At 40.8% G+C, this 20,970-nt stretch overlaps 1 protein-coding gene across 1 annotated transcript; it reads right to left on the reverse strand.

The window, feature by feature from the left end:
• Positions 1–5,215: 5,215 nt before the first annotated feature.
• LOC117052671 (UPF0462 protein C4orf33-like) lies at positions 5,216–20,896 on the reverse strand. The gene is made up of 8 exons (XM_033159701.1): positions 20,799–20,896; positions 17,991–18,137; positions 15,508–15,685; positions 11,752–11,812; positions 10,011–10,062; positions 9,549–9,748; positions 8,247–8,365; positions 5,216–6,350 (listed from the first exon to the last, which is right to left on the reverse strand). Exons 2-7 carry the CDS (start codon positions 18,012–18,014, stop codon positions 8,263–8,265), a joined length of 618 nt encoding a protein of 205 aa, XP_033015592.1. The 5' UTR covers positions 18,015–18,137; positions 20,799–20,896; the 3' UTR covers positions 5,216–6,350; positions 8,247–8,262.
• Between the last annotated feature and the right edge of the window lie 74 nt (positions 20,897–20,970).

The raw sequence follows: 20,970 nt of genomic DNA on the forward strand, positions 1-20,970 counted from the left end.
TAAAGAAGAGGTAACTGATAACACATCCTGGCCTTGGCAGTGTTTTAATAATTGACTAAGACTTTAGTTTGTTACCTGTTACAGAATGTTAAAGGGAAGCATTTTGGACTGATACTTCATGAGCAGAATTCAGCATCCTAATCCCTGCCAATCATTCCAGCAGGATACCATGGGTCAATGATCCTGAAAGATGTCAAGAGATTCAGAATGATGAGCTGGATCACACTTTCCCTGCCTTTTTCCTGGTGAACACTATCTAGTTAACAGAGTATCCAGTAACATATACAATACAGAAGAACACCCAATGTTTTTTAAAAAGAAAAACCTGAGTGAAGACTTTTGCATTATTTGAAGTCCCGTGCTAATTCTAGTATACATTATCAAATCTGCCTGACTTAATGGGGAATCACAAATTTCTCTCGATTTTAATATAAGCAAACCCAGATAAAAGTGCTCTGGACCAACACCTGCAGATTAGTTAGGATTAATATTTAAATCTCATCAGGTCTGAGAACTTGAATCCTAGAATGCTCTAAAACATCAGCCTAAACCTATAAAAGCAATTGTAAGTCAAACACTAAAGCCTACTATTTCATTATCTGTCAAATTACTTACCTGAAACGGTTTCCTGTTTCAGGGGACAAAGGGCCTTCTGGAAGTAGAACGAAACATTCTGAGATCATACTTCAAAGGGAATTTTCACAAAAGCTGAAGTGGCAAACCAGTTCAAATTTGCCATCTGCAATAACCTGAAGAGCTCAATAGCTTATTGAGGCTCAAGCCATCTCCATTCTTGTTACCAAAAATGTAAACAGTATTTCAGAGTGTCCATACTGGAGTGGCAAAATGACTTTGAATCAATAAGTGTTAACACACATAACAAGGAACAGCCACTTAAACATCACCTTTTACAAACTTTAAGAGACTGAAACCGACTGAAGAGCGTAGGCCCAACATGTTCTGCAGCTAATGCAGCATGAAAGTGGAACAAAATGTTCTTTCCCCTTCCCCCCCCCACTCAATTCTCCTAGATTTTGTGCTTAACAAAACTTGGGGGGGGGGGACGGGGACGGGACTGCACTGCCACCCACAAGCACAACTTAATCCCAAATAAAAGTACAACAAAAAAGACAAAGGACCCAATCATGGGTGTATATAGAAAGGGGCTTAATATTGCAAAGGGCAATAAGGTGGTTTTTGTTTTTTAAAGTATAGGATTTTCAGCGGAAAAGGTAATGCTGAATTAAATGGTGAAAAAATACAGGTTGGCATTTTGATGCCAACAGAATGCAACTTTGCTTCCTGCATTCAACTACAGAAAGGTCTTGGTTTCACTCTAAATAGACATTTTGATACTTTAATCAAATCTGATTTGGTTCTGTCCAGTTTGGATATTAAGAACACTGAATATCCAAGGCAGAGGTTGTGAATGAGTCCTTCTAATTCATGTAAATTGCAATATTCTCACAAAAGGGTAATTCCATAGTGACCAACATAATATTTGTAATCTTCTATACATAATATTTTGTGTATTGGCCATTATTATTGTGTGTTAACTTGATTGATGTCCCCTTCAAAAATAAAGAAATATGCCAGATTGTTTAAATGATTTCTTTTTTATTGAATTTTAAAAGTTGTGACTAGCACAACAGTTATACAACCACAAGAATTTATCTGGACCTGGACTTCCGGTTGGGGTGCCACGGATGATGGCTGACAAATTCCATCGCTCCAATTCTCAGGGGGAAATTAGGGGCTGAGATGGGAGTAATCAGCCTTCCAAATCTTCCCAGGGCTATGGGAAGACACTGCCTCATCCACGGTTGCCTATTAACCCGGCTTCGATTTCGGGACTGGGGGCACTGGATGCAAAGCCCCCGAGTGAATTTGGCTCTCCTGGACACTGTCTCTCGCGAGCACCCTAATCTCCATTTCCTAAGATGAAAAATTGGATATAGGATTTGGACATGCTTCAAACAAGAAGGGAGGAAATATTTTGCTAAACAATCCAGCCTCTGAGGTGCTAAAGAAGATCAAGAGGAAGAAGCTTTAATCATCTAATTGGTTTCTGGGAATGGGACAGAAAGGGGGGAGCCTTCTTTGCCATTGTACTATATTTCATTATATTACTGGGCAAAAAACCCCTTCAAGAAGGACCGTTTTCATTATTTACAACAAGAAAGATTTGAAAGTTTGATATTCATGGATATAATTTGGCTTCAGAATTTTGAACTGTGTGGAAATGAAAATAATATATAATAAGGCGTTGGATGTTTGGATTGCTTGGAAGAGGATAAAAGGTTCTCCAAAATGTTGTTATCGGGGTAGAAGCAGAGCATTGTTAGCCGTTGAATATCTTACTAATGGATTTTGGATGTTTTCCTGGACACTTCTTGCTTTGTGAGGAATGATGCAGCTTTAATTAGGAGGAAATCTGCCATGTTGAGGACTGAGACCGGGCTGCGAAACTATAAGCAATGGGGGGGGGGGGTGCCCTTAACATTTATTATCTCATTGCATGTCTATGTCCAGTCTGACTGGGTAATCCTCCCCTGGAAAGGCTGAGGTTAAGCAGCTGGTCTGATAGAATTACTGAGCTGTCGCTTAGTTTGGATTTTATCAGAACTGTGTGAGATGGCGACGGCCAGCTGCAATGACTTTTGGATTTGGCATAAGCATCAACGTGCGAGGAGGCACTGCAATCATCAACATTAAATCCACACAGCAATATATCTTTGCTTGTTTTATCTCACTTGTCTGATACTCAGAGGCTGTGAAGAAAGGATGAAGGATAATATCAGAAGGAATTGGGGGAATCATCGGAAATGACTATGGAATGCAAATGAAATTTGATGTTGACCAGAGCTCTTCACGCTTGAAGCATGGGAAGTCAAAAAAAATATAATTTGGCAGAATATTCGGATTATTTGATAGGTTTATGTATAATATGGAACATTTAATGTGATATGATTGGTTTGTTAAAGTGAAAAAAATTAATAAAAATGATTTTTAAAAAAGAATTTATCTGGACCTTAAAACAATTTTATTTTCTAAAATTTTGAATTAAAAAATCAATCAGTAAGCAATGTACACAGTTACTGTTATTGGCAACTGTGAAGAAGTTTTCTAGCATACAACCTGTGACCAATATAACACATAAAATTCAAGGACAAACACATAAAAATAAATGCCTTCAGAGCAAGACACTGTGTGTATGACACTTTGCATTCACAAATTGCAGGTGTGCACCAAATCCATTTGAGAAGTTACAATGCCCAAAGGAATTTTGACTTGGCTCAGTCAATACCCTAATGATTTAGAATCATGGAATCATAGAGTTGTAAAAGACCACAAGGGCCATCCAGTCCAACCCCTTGCCAAGCAGGAAACACCATCAAAGCATTCCTGACAGATGGCTGTCAAGCCTCCGCTTAAATACCTCCAAAGAAGGAGACTCCACCACACTCATTGGCAGCAAATTCCACTGTCGAACAGCTCTTACTGTCAGGAAGTTCTTCCTAATGTTTAAGTGGAATCTTCTTTCTTGTAGTTTGAATCCATTGCCCCATGTCCGCTTCTCTGGAGCAGCAGAAAACAACCTCTCTCCCTCCTCTATATGACATACTTTTATATATTTGAACATGGCCATCATATCACCCCTTAACCTTCTCTTCTCCAGGCTAAACATACCCAGCTCCCTAAGCCGTTCCTCATAAGGCATCATTTCCAGGCCTTTGACCATTTTGGTTGCCCTTCTCTGGACACGTTCCAGCTTGTAAGTATCCTTCTTGAACTGTGGTGCCCAGAACTGGAGACAGTATTTGTTTCTTTTCAACCCATTGTGTTTATTAGGAGAAAGTCACAGTAAGGTGCTGGTGAATTTCATGAAGATTTTATAATTTGCAAACTGCTGGAGCAATTTAAGATTTGGAAAATAAGATGCTGAGAGAACAAAAACTGACTTTACATCCCTACCTGGTCCACAACTTTTCTTTTCAATCTCCGTGTCTCAAATTTAACAATAACAAAGTTGCCAACTGATAGCAGTACTTCAGTGACTGTTTCTGCTTTCTTTTAGAATAATCACATTTCCCATATAGACATCATCCCCTGTGTTTCTTCTCATTTTACTAAATGAGAAAGCCAACTTTTCTTGGAAAGGTCTTTAACTGAAGATTAGGAAAAGAGAAATTCCAAATCACCTTGAATGTCATGCTGTTGGTTGCTTGCTCACGCATAAAATGCCATTTTGAAAAAAATGCCGGATTATGAAACTTCGGAAAACATATTTAAAATGATACAGAACATGTTAACTATTATAAATGTAAAAATGGCAATCGGTTTGTAGGTTGACATTTTCACGTAATTCCCCCAAACCATTTTTAGATCAAGCATATGACCCAAAGCACCAGTCTACAGATGTCAAACCGACGTATAAAATGGTTCATTTGTTTATACCCAACTGCACCATACTTTTTCTGCATTATCCTTCCTTGTTAACTGCCGTGTGCTTATGTTATTAGCATCACATCATTTATTAATTCTGCAATATTCTGTTAGGCACTGTATGCTTTCAAACACATTCCGAAATCTTATTTTGATCTCTTGTTATGACAGCCTTGTTTTCATAGCTACTTTTAACAGATTTTAGACTGCAGAAACTCCAGTTCTAATACATATTTGTGAGTTATCACTAGTAACCTTAATCTTAGCACCTGTCCTTTCATGCATTAGGTAAATCCTATTCTTTCTACCTGGAGCTGATACGCCCCTGCAAGTGGCAAGACAAGCATGAAGTGTCCTCCAATATGTTGTGATAATTGTGCTATTTATTTGTGGCCTTGTCTCAATTTGGGATGGTTAAAACAAGGTTCACTCCTGGTATTTTAATAGTAGCTATGAAAAGTGTGGTGATTACTGCCATAGTCTCTTGTCTTCTTTGATAGCATGATAGTCTTTCACTTATTTTAGCAGCATGCACAGATGCAATGACTGCCTGCTAGCAATTGTACCTTCTACAGCAATGGGGGAGCGGGGTTGTGTTTGTATGCTGTAGTGCTACACACTTTACTTTGAGTGCTACCTGTGTAGCAGTTGTTTTCCTGGAGCCCTGTTCAGCTCATCTACCAGACATCAAACAATACTCAGCTAAGTTTTACTCAGAATACACCCAGTGAAATAAACACGTTTGTTAGGTCCTATTAATTTCAATTTCTTCTGAGTTAAACTTAGTTGAATACCACCCAGAACATACCTTCAAAAGACACACATAAAACATGAACAGATCTGTGTTGATCAAGGTGGGCGCAACATTTTAGCCAGCATCCTATACAGAGATACATACACAACACACCCAGAGATACTATAATTTTTCTGTATTTAATCAAATGTCTTCTGTAATAACTTGCAGTTCAGATTATATTACATTGCCTTGGATGAAAAAACAATAATTTTCTTTCATCAAAAGGGAGCATCTAGCTACTTTCATTTTAATTTTATATATAATGGGAAAAAATGATAAAAAGCACCTGGATCAATATTGTTCCATTCATTATTCCTTTATACTTAAGTCATAATCAGTTTGGTGTGAGAAATGAAAACCTGCTTGATATACACAGTGAACAGGTACACCATTTACTTTTATCTCACATTAATCAATAATTAAAGATTAAATACATTGAGACAATACCCATTTCTGGTTAAATAGAACATATTTTTAGTGGAATTACAATGTTTGCCTGCTCATGCCAAGTGGATAGTTCCACAGATCTTCCATGAAGGCAAGTTGTCAACACCCCAAAAAGTGTTCATTTATCACACGGGCATCGAAAAAAAATGCAGGTGGTAAACAGAGCAACAAAATAATTTTGCAGCTATCTCAATGGAAGTCACTGTAAATAAAATAAGCACATGCTTGTGTTGGGAAAAGTGAAATGTTTAAAGTCCAATTATGATCTAGCAGGTATAGCAGAGTGCGATTGGCTTAGTTTCTCAATTCATTCTTGCAAGCAGCATCAATCATGGATTTCGTTTGAAAACAGCTTGATTACATCGCCACTTCTTATCCATTAGGATACACATGTGTGGCTTCAGGGGGGTAAGTTCCCATTTTCTTTACTGCAGAAGTAATGTCAGCTATCAGACAGCATCTATAATTGACTTAGGAAGAAATTTTCAAGAAGGGAGGAGAGGACAAAATGCATTCAGATTGGAATTAGAAGGATTCTTCTCATCTCATCTATTTTCTTTTCTTGGTATCCTTCCATCTTTTGCATTCCAGTCAGGTAATTTTTGAAGCGGTTGGGTACTTAAGTCCCCCAGAACATGAAATACTTTACTACAGAGACAATCTGTGAGGGAATGTGAGAAACAGAACCAATAAAAGAGCAATACTCAAGTGACCTGTAAAGAAAGTAGATCAATATGGGGATTTAAATAAGATTAGATGCCTGACAGCTGAAGATCACAAAGCTGATAACATGACTAAATGAGGAAGTAAAGACACTGTCAATTACTCCTTTGCAACAACTTGTGAGAAGGGTTGAGGCTGGACTAGACACATAAGGTGCAAGGGCTTTTTGGGTGCATTGTTACTATTTGCAAAGGCCTGAACTCTCAGTATCCAGAACAAATTCTGGCCCAACATTAATAGTTAGTAAACAGTCTCCATTATCATCCACAGGAATCATAATACAGTGGTACCTCGCTAGACGAATGCCTCGCTAGACAAAAGGAATTTGCTAACGAAAGGGTGACTCGCAAGACGAATTTCCCTATGGCCACGACTCGCAAAACGAAAACGTTTTACGGTCGTCGTCCCCGTAAAGCTGCGCTTCCTCCGACCGTGCTTTGCAAGACGAAATTTCCGCTATACGACAGCACTTGCAGAACGAATTAATTTCGTCTTGCGAGGCACCACTGTAATATTGGTATATAATGCCTTAATGGTTGGGGACCCGTTTGCTTAAGGGGTCCCCTTACCCAATATGAGCCAACTTGATCACTTTAATCTGCAAAGCTCACACTTCTGTAAGTGCCACACAATGTCTATATTGCATTCTTCAGGAGTCATGTCTTTAGTGCCTGTATTTTGAAGCTCCCCAACTATTGACATTATTGATGGCTGCTGAAAATGTTTCTGTTTCAGCAGGTCTATTCAGATACATGATATGTTATATGTTTTGTTGTGTGTCAGTGTTTCTATATTATTTTAACAGTTTCTACATGTTTTAGAAGGGGACGCGGGTGGCGCTGTGGGTTAAACCACAGAGCCTAGGGCTTGCTGATCAGAAGGTTGGCGGTTTGAATCCCCACGACAGGATGTGCTCCCGTTGCTCGGTCCCAGCTCCTGCCCACCTAGCAGTTCAGAAGCACATCAAAATGCAAGTAGATAAATAGGTACCGCTCCAGCGGGAAGGTAAACGGCATTTCCTGCGCTGCCAGTGTGGTGTAGTGGTTAAGAGTGGTAGACTCATAATCTGGGGAACCGGGTTCGTGTCTCCGCTCCTCCACATGCAGCTGCTGGGTGACCTTGGGCTAGTCACACTTCTCTGAAGTCTCTCAGCCCCACTCACCCCACAGAGTGTTTGTTGTGGGGGAGGAAGAGAAAGGAGAATGTGAGCCGTTTTGAGACTCCTTCGGGTAGTGATAAAGCGGGATATCAAATCCAAACTCTTACTCTTACTCTTACTCTGGTTCACCAGAAGCGGCTTTGTCATGCTGGCCACATGACCCGGAAGCTGTACGCCGGCTCCCTCGGCCAGTAATGTGAAATGAGCAACGCAACCCCAGAGTCAGACACGACTGGACCTAATGGTCAGGGGTCCCTTTACCTTACCTTACATGTTTTAGAAGTGTTTCAAATATGTTTTATCTTACTGTTAATTGTATTTTTATTACAGAGCAGGAGAAAACAAGCATGCTCTCTCTTCTATGTGGCAGCCCTTAAGATATTTGAAGATGGCCATCGTATCTCCTCTCAGTCTCCTCTTTTACAGGCTAAACCTACCCAGCTCCTTATTGATAATTAAATAAAAGTATGTGATAAGGATGCAAATGAGCAATGGTGAAAAGCCCAGTTGAGAGGAAACAAAACCTTTTCTCCAACCCAGACATTGGCGACAGATATTTCCATACATGCAGATATATAATGCAACTATGGCAGCGGACTTCAGAAAACTGAAGTCAACACTCTTCGATTTGATCCACTGAATGCTTATAAGTGCTACAATTAGGCAGTAGCCTACCTTTTGTCTTTTATATTTAGTTGCATTTACATGATGCCCACAAGTCTGATTCTGGTTGCTTCCAATCTTCTCCCATTAACAGTTTCAGGTTCAGGCATTTAAAATATTCTAGGCGATGACTACAAAAGAAAGGAGCAAAAGAGTCAGATGAGTTGGAAACATTTACACTTGCCCCTTTCCACATCTGCTAAATTGGTATGAATAAATGTTATTGTATTACAAAACTAAGTGTGTTGCTCTTCACCACCCCAAGAAATTACACTGTAGTTTGTGTGTGTGTGTGTGTCTCACATTCATATTGTGAAACTGATTCAAATAATTACAGTCTGTGCCTTGTTGCCTTTTGAGTTTTCATGCAAGAAAAAGTATGAAAGTAAGGATGAAAGTAAGGATGAGATGGTTGGACAGTGTTCTCGAAGCGACTGGCATGAGCTTGGCCAAACTGCAGGAGGCAGTGGAGGAAAGGGGTGCCTGGCGTGCTTTGGTCCATGGGGTCACGAAGAGTCGGACACGACTGAACGACTGAACAACAACAACAACAAAGGTGTGCAGATAACACTGTCTGTCAAATAAAGAATAAAAAGTAGCCACCAAGATAAACAGATGGATAGTAGATAGGACTGGAGGTTTTATGGTGCAACTACCGAGAGAGCACATGACACTGTATGCAAGGTTATGTTTCAAGTGGACATCTCACGAAGTCTCAGTTCAGTTCGGGCATAAAGCATTTTTCTATCAGCATATCAGAAGCGCACATTTTGCAGACTGAAATGCTGTAATGCACACATACTACCAGATATTTCCTTTCAGCAAATACTAATAAATATGGAGCACAGCAAGCTACCCAAGACCCAAGAAACCATTCAAAAGAACACAGGGGAAAGAAGAGTAATCATTGTTATAATATTTTACACCATCATTCATACATTCACATTTCCCAATGCATATCTCGATCCAATGCAAGAAGTGTACAGGTATTACATTGTATCCCAAAGGATAAGCTTAGCAAAGCTGTGTATGTGAGAGAGAATGATATTTAAAGGTTATTTTGTTTGAATTCCTTTAATGTGTTAACATTTTCAATAGTAAGATTGGTACAAGCCGAATAAAAAGCATCCTTGACCAGCCTGACCAGCAGAAGCGACATCACTGCATTTAAGTTCTTGTCTAGATTCTGCAGTTTAGGTCCTAATATAACTTGCCCTTCTAACTTGAAGGTCAATAAAATATTCTCCCACTCACCAGTGTCTTAGAACCCACCCCCCTCCAAAAAAAAGAAAAAAGCACCACAGATGTACTTACAAATCAGGTTTCTGTTTTGCCACAATGTCATGTTGAGGTACAGGGTAGAGGGCTTCATATGTTCTGTTAACTCCTGACCCATGAATTGCAAATGCATTAAATTTGTCAGTAGCTGGTGGGAAATAACTCCAAGGAAGATGAGCTTTTCCATTCCATTTGGCACATGTTCTCGACACTTCAAACATTAAAGGAAGTTCTTGCTGTGTTAAAAGAAGATATGCAGATTTATCCCAGTCCCGTGAGTGTTGAAGTAATTATGCGTTTGGGGAAGGTGGTGGTGGGGTCCTATGGTAATAATAATAATAATAATAATAATAATAATAATAATAATAATAATAAATTTATTATTTATACCCCACCCATCTGGCTGGGTTTCCCCAGCCACTCTGGGCGGCTTCTAACAAAATATTAAAATAAAATAGTCTATTAAACATTAAAAGCTTCCCTAAACAGTTCACTTACTTTGCACACTTTCCGTCTGCCAGAAAGTAGCAACACCAGATACTGCCCATGCCTACAAAAACATAATATAATCATACCAGAAATACATCCATTAGCATGTCTCTAAACCAGAGGCAGCTTATAGTTCTCAGATGAAAATTGTGTAAACTTGCTATGTAAATCGACATAAAGCCATCTTTGCTTCATTCTGGACTACATTTACAAATAAGGTAAAGGTAAGGTAAAGGACCCCTGTATGGTTAAGTTCAGTCAAAGGCGACTATGGGATGCAGTGCTCATCTCGTTTTCAGGCCAAGGGATCCAGCATTTGTCCACAGACAGCTTTCCGAGTCATGTGGCCAGCATGACTAAACTGCTTCTGGCGCAATGGAACACTGTGACGGAAGCCAGAGCGCACAGAAACACTGTTTACCTTCCCACCACAGTGATACCCGTTTATCTACTTGCACTGGTATGCTTTTGAACTGTTAGATTGGCAGAAACTGGGACAGAGCAACAGGAGCTCACCCAGTTGCGTGGATTTGAACCTAGGGACGCGGGTAGCGCTGTGGTCTAAACTCTAAACAACTGAGCTTCTTGGGCTTGGCGATCAGAAGGTCGGCAGGTCGAATCCGCATGACAGTTTGCTCCGTCCCAGCTCTTGCCAACCTAGCAGTTCAAAAGCACACCACTGCAAGTAGATAAATAGGTGTCACTGGAGTGTCATGGTGTTCCATTGTGCCAGAAGTGGTTTAGTCATGCTGGCCACATGACCTGGAAAGCTGCTTGTGGACAAACGCTGGCTCCCTTGGCCTGAAACAAGATGAGCAATGCACCCCATAGTCGTCTTTGACTGGACTTAACCGGTCAGGGGTCCTTTACCTTTACCTCTCTTTACAAAGAAGACATTTGCTGAAGTAAGTCTTTACCAACCTACAGCCACAAACACACACATCTTTATGAGCTGCTTTTAAATTCACTCATAATGTCCATCATTTTCACTGGTCCCCCACCCTAGGTACAGTACCACTCAAATCCCCAATTTTATATATTTTTCAGAGCTTGCCTCCCTGAATAGACTCAACAATAAAAACGTACACTGCCTTTATCCTATCTGGGACTCTTTATCCTATCTTGGATTCTTCTCACTCTGATTCTGTAAGAATACAGAAATTCATTCATTGGTTAATGTTATAATACTGCAGCTGCAAATTAAAGATTCCTACAGAGCTTTACATGTAGAGTATTGGCAACCACATAGAAAAACATGCAGGTGCTTTTGCTCTTAAGGACTCTGTCCCTATGCATCACCTTACCATCTCACTGTATAATATTAATATTAGTAATTAATTTATTAATATTAATATCCTACCCATCTGGCTGGGTTTCCCCAGCCACTCTGGGCGACTTACAACATATATGATATTGCATTGCACATCAATATACATTAACTTTACAGCTCTGTTCCTCAGCTTACTGCCAAAATATACAGACTGAGAGAAACCATAATAATTTTTTCCCTAGCCACATTGTAGAATCAGCAGCTACCTTCTAAAGCCACAGAACAACTCCAAGCAGAAAGACACTTTCTGTCTGGGCAAGGTCTGGATGGGATTCCCTAGTGGCAGATCTTGTTCTTCACCTGTATAAAGCTGAAAGCACTCTTGGAATTCTAGCAATCTCCCAAATACAAGCTTACACATCAAGGATTCAAGCAACATAATTGCATAAGAAATTAAAGGATTTTGAAATGTTTACTTACGGACAAAACTCCACTTCTAAGTACTGCTCAGTTTGGTGATTCAAGAAGAAAGCTTCTACTACTGAAAACCACAAAACATTGCTGCTTCGTTTTAAATCATTTTTATATTTATAGTGCAAACCTACACACAGTTACCTGAGCTCAATCCCATTTGCTCAATATAACTTATTCCCTACTGCATTTAGGATTGCAGATTTAGGCTACAATCCTATATCCATTTACCTAGGAGTACATCCCAATTGAACTCAGTGGGACTTACCTCTGAGTGGATACACATAGGAGAATGCAGCAAAATCTCATTTCTGCTCTAATTTTTTTAGCAGCTCACTAACTGTATACGGTATATTTTTCATAAAGTGCGTTGAAAACACTTTCCATATAGCTTATAATTACCATAATCTAGAATAGTATTGCTTTTAAAACTACTACAAAAAAGTGTTTTACAAACCCTGTGTATGTGTATGTACGTAGGGGGAAGAAACAAAAGATTGATTCTTCCATCTTCATAAGGATGGAAACAGCTGTGGAAAATAACAGTTTTTCTACTTGATATTAGCTGTCAATCAGGTAAGTGATGCTTAGGGACTCTTACAGGATGCCTGTGTAGGTAAAATTGAACAGAACTGAGCAATCACTCATTTGCACTGGCCCTAAGGAAAAGCCTTAAGTGCAAGAAACTGATGCAATATACTCCTAAAGCAATGGAATGAATGTGAAACAATTGAGAGAGCAGGGAAAGAATTTCATTCATATGTATGAAAAAGCTACTCAGGAATCCTGCTGCTACTTTCCAATGCAGCTGCAAGAAATAAGAATAAAATACAAATGGCTCCCAGAAAAAAGATTTCTCCTCCACCTAGGGAAGTATACTGGTAAATTATGAATTCTTCATACCCTCAAGAGCAGAAAAGAAGGATGGGGGAAATTGTTCCAACTCATGCTCATACAGCACATTTAAGTTTCTTTTAATACAAAATTGGCGTTATTCTAGCAGGTAGCAGCATACTCAACTCCAGATTCTCCTCTAGAATGCTATGTGAACATAGCCAATTAGTGAATATTTTAAGCACTGTACATATTTATTGCACTGCCAATTTGAATGCATTATGCTGTGAATGTTATTATGGCAACAATACTGCAATACTAAAATTTAGAAACCTGTGGGTCTTGAATGCAAGATAAAGCATTATAAGCTTGATGGCATAAGAAAAATGTTTAAAATGTGAAGATCACATAGCCAAGGAAACTTGCCAGATGACTTCACACTGATATATTGTCCTGTTTAAGAAAAATAGATTCAAAGTAGTTTTGGTAACATTGAAACTCCAACTATCGAGTAGCCATCTCCATAGTGATGGAAACCAGGGAAGTCACAGTGAAAGCCCAGCTGAGATGGGGAGAGATTATGCTACTGAGATGTGGAGAAACTTAGTGGCTATGTCAAACAAGACCATAAAACTTGTTGGTCAATCAAAAACGTTTTAAGAAAATAAGAAGAGCCTACTGGATCAGGCCAATGGCCCATCTACCCCAGTATCCTGTTCCCATAGACGCCTATGTAAAATTGAAAGCAGGATCTGAGCTCAACAGTGGAGGTAATTTTTAGTCATCTTATCCAGATATTCCTGCGTCAGTAGTATGTGGCCTACAAAATGAGAGAACCAAGTTTTATAAGGCTTTTATGACTGATGATATTCAGTACTTTGGATGCCACCCAGGGGCGTAGGGAGCCGCTTTGCCGCCCTGACGTCACGGCGGGCGCGCAGCATCCCAGGTGGACTGTGCATGTGCAGACACGCGCGGTTCACCTAAGATGGCGGGCGCGAGCGGCCGGCACCCCTTCCGTGTGGTAGCACGGGAAGTTTTAAGGCTGCAGCGCGCGAACAGCAGCACAGACGCTGTGTGGCTATTCGCACGCTGCAACCTTAAAAGTTGCCACGGGGCACCGCCCCGAATGTCACCTCCCCAGGGACAAATATATGGATTTTATGATGGGACAAATATATGGATTTTCATTCATTTTGTACTTGACTATGGTATTTGGGAATACCGTATGGGAAGATCATTCAGAGACAGTCCTTAATCACTGTCATGTATAGTAACGGATTACTACCATTTTGTCCACTGTAACACTCTGTATATGGAATAAGCAGCTTGTGCTATAAATAGCCTATTGCTAGCATTTACACACTTGCTAATGAGCATATGTTGTAGCATATCCACATAACAATTTGCAAAACCATTTTCCCCTTTGAGGCAGGGGCCTGTCCTTTTGCACTGTTTGCACCATATAAACTAGTAATAATAATAATAATAATAATAATAATAATAATGCCCCTGTAGGTTTCATAGCATTGTATTTCTTTAAGTTTTCACAAGCTGTGTGACAATTTCTACAAGGAACCTGGCATTAATAACATTAGTTTTGATTTAGATCTGGATAATCAGATGATTGTTTACCATAAAATTCCAAGACAAGCATAGTAATATATTTCTTTACCTAAGAGGCAGAATTGCAGAGAGCATGCTCAAAAAAAGGACACAGATTTCATGAAAATAGCCTGCCTTTTGAGATAACCTAAAATAAATTACCCGATATATAAATGGTAATTGATGTTTACAACACAGTTATAATATTTATTCAGGTTGCATAATCCCTAATAATTTGCAACAAGTAGCTTTCCCATTAAAAATTAAATGACCCTTCTGCCCCACGATATTACATTACATCACAGCTAGAAGAAGGACAGAGGGTGAAGAAACAGCTGTGGGTGGAAGGGGAGCCTCTCCTCATCCTTTGGACCCCTGGGAAAGCTGCTGCACCTGGAACTGGTTGTGGAAAGTGCAACTGAATGGGACACAGGTGTGGGCGGTCTGAGGCAGTGCCTTGGGTCTGCGCATGAAGAGCAAGTCTAGAGCCAGAGACTAGGCTGATGTTTGCTGTTTCAAATATCTTTTTGTTGTGAAACCTTTGTGGGTGAGCTCAGAGTTTGCTGGACTCTGGGTGAGAAACCCAGAGGATGATAGGGTATGACTGAAGGAAAATGAATATATTTTATTTTACTTTACTTATTTATATACACAAAAACAGCCCTATGTATTAATGCAGTGCTTATATGTAACTGTGTATTTTTGTAATATTATGTTTAAGTTGTTTGCTGTTGTTTCAGTCTTTTGTACCCTTATCTCTAAGAATATATACTTAATATATTAAGCAGTATAGAAATTAGATATTAAATAATCAATCAATGCTGGAAAGAAAACTGAAAGTTTGGGGCACTTGGAACTCCTAACTAGGCTTCATGCATTTGTCCATTTTGAATCAGCTTCTCTGATAGTCACAGGATTCTGCATACTACTAATGGAAAGCTCATTCTCTCAATGCAGATCTTTACATAACCAAAACAGCACCATCTAGCCACATCTGCAGGTTCAGAGGAACCCAAAGCTTTATAGAAGTAGAGGATGGGCAAAGGAGGGGTGGTGGGGAGAACAGGGGACCTACACCCCCTCACAACATAATTAGTATTGAGCATATTCAGTGGGAATCTGTTGGGGGTGAAAAATGGAAAGCTGAGGTGGAATGGAATACTCTGAAAAATGGCTGTCTGCAAGCTTGAGCAAGAGCACTCCACATAACCTGTTGTTGCATTTCTTTAAACAAAGTTCAGCATTTCTCTTTATAGGAATGCCAGCCTGTACACAAGAGATGCTGCCAGAATATACATGACAGAACCTTAAGATTGATTCACTTACCCTCATAGTCCCACAGTCCACTGAATGGTTTTCCAGGTTCACCAGGAGGTGGAGGATCGTTAAAAAATGGAGCACACACTTCTATCATCATCCCAGCATCTTCACCTGTCAACTTGATTGTAACTGGATCATGACTCACTGGTAAGCTGTTCCATGTATCTTCAATTTTAAACTCCATCTAAATATTATATTGTAAACTTAAAATGATTATTTTTGCTTAATATTAAGAAGTTTGCCACTAAAAATTATTTGTAATTTGTTTAATTAAAAAACAAACTGAACTGCAGTGTCACTTTATCCCTCCTTCATTCAACCCTCTGCTGTTGTTTGAACTCACAGCTTTCATCTATGTCCCACCCCCACCCCATTTTATTTTTCTTTCTTTTAATAATTTCAATGGGGGGGGGTTGGCAAATTTTCTGCACCGGGTACCACCTGACCTTGCTACACTACTGCACCCCCTGCTTTACTCAAACTTCTGCCATTGTGGGAGTGAAAAGGGGAAAAACTGAAATGGGCAGAAACGCTGTTCTGAACTTTTCAGCTGCCTCAAGTGAGAGACAAAGGATGAGGAGCATTAAAACATTCCATAGTACTTTCTCACAATGTATTTTACTCATGCTACCATGTGTTTTCAACATGAAGTTCCAGACTAAATGTAGTAATTTAGCAGAAATGTTTTATTAACAAGCAGACACACATACAATGTACAACATTCATCAACTGAACTTAATATTCTCTAACTGAACAAACTGATGGGCTTGCTCTTAAGATACAGTAATATATATCAGCATGGGTTATGTGTACAAAAGAATAGAAGAAAGGAGGCGGCATGGAAATGGGATGTGGTCTTTGTGCAAGGGGTTGAAAAAACAAGGAGGTAGGAAAGGGGAGGGGAGGGAGATAATGGTGGGTGTATGGAAAGGGAGATGCACAATAGGAGAGAGGGTAAGGTGTGGAAATAAGGGTGATCTGTGTGCAGTGGTGAAGCTAGCTGCTCCAGCATCTGGAGTGGCACAATCCTCCGGGGGGGGGGGGGGTCCGAACACGGCACGGTAGCATGATCCTCCCGGAGGGGGGGGTCTGATTGCAGCGCGGTGGCACAATCCTCCTGGTGGGGGGCCAATTGCGGCGGGGTGGTGCAATCCTCCTGGGGGGGGCCGATCGCGGCACGGCAGTGTGATCCGCCCAGGGGGATTTTGTCTCCCCCCTCTGGGATACCCGGGGCAGACTGCCCCCACTGCACCCCCTTCCTACACCCTTGTCTGTGTGCAAGGAGAGTTGAGAAAACTATGGACAAGGGGTGAGGAAAAGAGAGAATGAAGGTGCAAAGCGGGTTGCAAAATAAGACGGAGTAGGTGGCATGGGAATGGAGTTGGAGATGAAAGCAGCGGTGTGAAAGAGTCTGAATAATAGGCCGGGTTGGTAGCTTCATAACTGGACAAGGGCAGAAAGGGTGCTTAGTAATTACAATGTATGGCAGGAAGATGCAAGAGGTTATAATGAGGGTGGACAAAAGTAAGTGAGGAGGCATGGACATGGGGTTGAAAGTAAAAACAGGGATGCAAAGTGTGGTTGCATAACAGAGTAGAAGAGAGAAGCAGCTTCCGAAATAGGGTTGGGAAGGGGAAGCTCTAGGGCTGTGGTTCCCAACGTGGGACACAGGCACCACAGGGGGGCAATTTGATTTTTCAGGGGGGCAATTTGATAATGAGCTATTAACAGTGAATGGCCTTTTAGGCTTCCTCCACATGAACCAGAATTCACTTTTTGAATAATTATAATTATATGTCACCGGGGGGGGGGGGGGGAATCAGGATTTTAGAGCTGCTTAGGTGGGGCATGGCCAAAAAAAAAGGTTGGGAACCACTGCTCTAGGGTGTTAATGTGGGAAGAATAGTAGGGGGGTGAATGGAGCAGACAAGGGTGAACGTGCCAGCCTCCTCAGCCACGGCCTGGCCAGGCAGCGCACGCAGGTGTCTAGCAACCCACCTCCGGTGGAGCTGTGGGCACGCTAATGCATCAGCAGAGTAACAGCAAGAAGGGGGGCTGTGAAGGCATTGGCATCTTGAAAGCTTCCTTTATTTACAAATCAAAACAACAAACATGGCTAGTGTGAGCAGCAGCTTCACACGTCTGCTCTGTCCGAAAGCAACGAACCAAGAGAAAGTACAAAAGCACATAAGACGGAAGTACAGTGTCTAGTTCTGTTCCCACACTCCTATCACAAAGGAATGTAAACAGTGGATCACGAGATCCAACAGCAATTGAGAATGAAAATACTAACAAGGGACACAGCTACTAGTAACTTTAATAGCATTCTATAATCTCCCATCTCCTACCGATTATTGCAAGTGACACAACATTATTGCAACGGAGAGATGCAAGTCGACCAATTGCATGTGTTACTGGAAGTTCCATTAAGATCTTTGTAGAGTTATTACATACACGGAAGAATTAAATTACTTGCTGCAACACCATACCTTTTTCAGTACCTGACTGTTCATGCCTATTTTCACCACAGGGTGTCCACAGTGATCTCAACTTTAACTTGTATGAATATGCAAATCCACTGTCATCCTCCAAATAAAGTTATATTTCCACAGCAGTTTCGGTGCTGAACAAATGGCCTATGGATAAAGCAGAACATGTTAAAGTTGAAATACAGTTATATATCCTCTGCAATCTTATGATAAAAATAATTTTTCCTTATAATTAGTCTTGGAAATCTACTCATGCAACATCTTCTAAGAATTTAAGAGTGAGCTGAATCAGACCAGTGGCCAATTTAATCCAGCATTCTGGCCAGTCAGATGCTTTGGGGAAGCCTGCAAGGAGGTCCTGAGGGCAACAGCATGTTCCTCTTCTGTGGTTTCCAGCAACCTGTATTCAGAACCATACTGCCTCCAACAATGGAGGAAGAACACATCCATCAGGGAAAGTAGCCACTGATAGCCTTGTCCTCAAAGAATTTGTTGAATCTTCTTTACAAGCCTTCCATGTTGGTGGCCATCACTGACTCTCATGGAAACAAATGTCATAGTTTCACTATACGTTTTAAGTACTGTCTTTTGTCTGTCCTGAAGCTTCCAATGTTCAGCTTCAATGGATGTCCCTAAGTGCCAGTGTTGTGAAAGAGAGAAAAACTTTCCTCTCTCTGCTTTCTCCATACCATGCATGATTTTATACACTTCTGTTACGGAACCTACTATTTTCTTTGAACTAAAAAGCCCCAAATGCTGTAATATTTCCTTCTACATGACTGTCTCCAACTGGTACATAACAAAGCAATCTCCCTTGACTGGCATTCTGTGGTCCATCAGCTTATCCTTGTGCTCTAAAACTTGCGCTTGCTGCCTTAGCCTTCCAGGTACCATCACCCTGAGCAGTTTTAAGTATACTTTAACACCACTTTCTTGCCCATACTACCTATAGACCAAGTCCACACAATGAGGATATATCTGAAAGTTTTCCCAACACTGTGGCTCTCCCCTCTTAAACCATCTTCCAAACCCAAGACACATCAAGTAGAAACATTGTTAGCCCTTCCTATTAGGCTACTTTGGATAAAACTGAAATTGGAGTATGCGTTAAAAAAGCATATTTTACTGTTGGAACCCTACATTCCCACAAAAACAAGGTATTGTAAATAATGTGCAGTTCATACTTCAGCATCAATCCAACCACAAAGCAAATCAAAAGACAATAGTATAGACACTCAAATCAAAAGACAATAGTATAGACACTCAAATGCATGACTAATATAAAAGTCAAAACTTTTTTCTCAATATGAAATTGGAGTTAAGATGGGTGGCAAGTTGAGTTGAGCATAGCAAAAAAGGAGGTGAAATTCTAACATGTCATCCAATTTATCCCGGAACCAGTTTTCCCCACCTTGTCTAAATTCCTATCCATACATGCAGAGATATTGCACTATTTAACTCTTTCCCTCCTTAACTATTTGCTTGTGGTAAAAAGAAACTTTGAATGTAGGACTGGGAAAATGAGGGCTAATTACAAATTGACTGAGGGATAGCTCTAGCATTGAAATCGTCTGCAATTAGGGGATCAACGGTGGGGAATTTGGTCTCCAGTTTTTCCAAAAAGGGTGTGAGTTGGCTCCAATATCCAATATCCTGTCAATGTCTGCTTGTCAGGGCAAGGGGGGATATATATGTTAATTATGATTAGAACTAAGTTTGAAGAGCTTAGGAGGAATGCCTGGGCAATATTATCACTTGGCTGGAGGAAAAATAATTTCAAGATTAGACTGCTGGTTGCAAAGAAAACTGTCCCACTTTGTATCGGCCCATGATGTTGGATTTGTGGGCTCAGAGAGAATATCAGTTGTATTGCAACTGAGGGATATCTGTCAGTAGAGCATGAGACTCTCAAACTCAGGGTTCAAGCCCCACATTGGATGAAAGATTCCTGCATTGCAGGGGGTTGGTCTAGATGACCCTTGGGTGGGATCTCATCCAACTCTACAATTTTATGATTCTATGCTGTTGTAGTGTTTGCATGTCCACAAAGGACATCAGGTTTCCAGAACTTGGGAAGGAACTTGGAAACTACTAGCAGTGGAGAAGGGGCAACACAAAGTGTTAATACATCCCATTAATCACCATCCAGTATTGTGGGTAAATCACACTGCGATAAGAGTTCAATAGAAAGTGCTTATGTGTGGATGGAAAAAATCCGATCTGCACGACCCATATGTAGTGCAAAAACTATGGAATATACACACCCTCTAACACAATAAAGTGTGCGTGTAAGTGCAAGAATCACTCTTTCCCCAGGATGCCGACATACTGATGATGAAGAGGACAGTGAGACACAACCCAAGCGTCTCTTATCTACTCCTCTCTGCAGAGTAGAAATCTATTGCAATGACTGTTCTGGGCAATCGATGCGGGCAGCCTCTTCGATTTAAACCAGGTCCTTCTGTCCTCTCCCCATCTCTGTTCGGTTACCAACTTTTTCCGCCGGGCAGGAACCTCTGCCTCTGGAAACCGGCGGAAGACGAAAAGGTTTCAGCTGCCACCATTTCAGCTCACCGTGCCACTCTTTTAAAAACACCAAGGAGCGTTGGGGAGGCAAGTTGCTTCGAAACCAGGAAGCGAGCAATCAAGCCCTGCGACCGGGCACAGGGCGGCTGCCAGCCAAATCCCCCATGCTACTTTGCTCAGTGGGAGGCCCCGTTGGATATAATGGGGCTCCCTCCCAGCTAGGACTGCAGCCTAACAGGTCTACTCGGAAGTAATTGTTCCCTGGGAGATGGAGATACTTACTTCCGCGTAAGCACGCACAAAAACACACAGCGGTTGCCAACTCACGGCTCTGTTTCGTTCCTCAGCCGCTTCCTCGCACGGCCTGAAGTAAGAGGCGGGCACGTGATGCTTTTTTTTTTTTCTTTCCCCCTTTTAAACCAATGGAAAAAGTCATCTCCTTCTCCTAGATTCC

This window comes from Lacerta agilis, chromosome 9 (genome assembly GCF_009819535.1).
Source record: "Lacerta agilis isolate rLacAgi1 chromosome 9, rLacAgi1.pri, whole genome shotgun sequence".
Classification (NCBI taxonomy): domain Eukaryota; kingdom Metazoa; phylum Chordata; class Lepidosauria; order Squamata; family Lacertidae; genus Lacerta; species Lacerta agilis.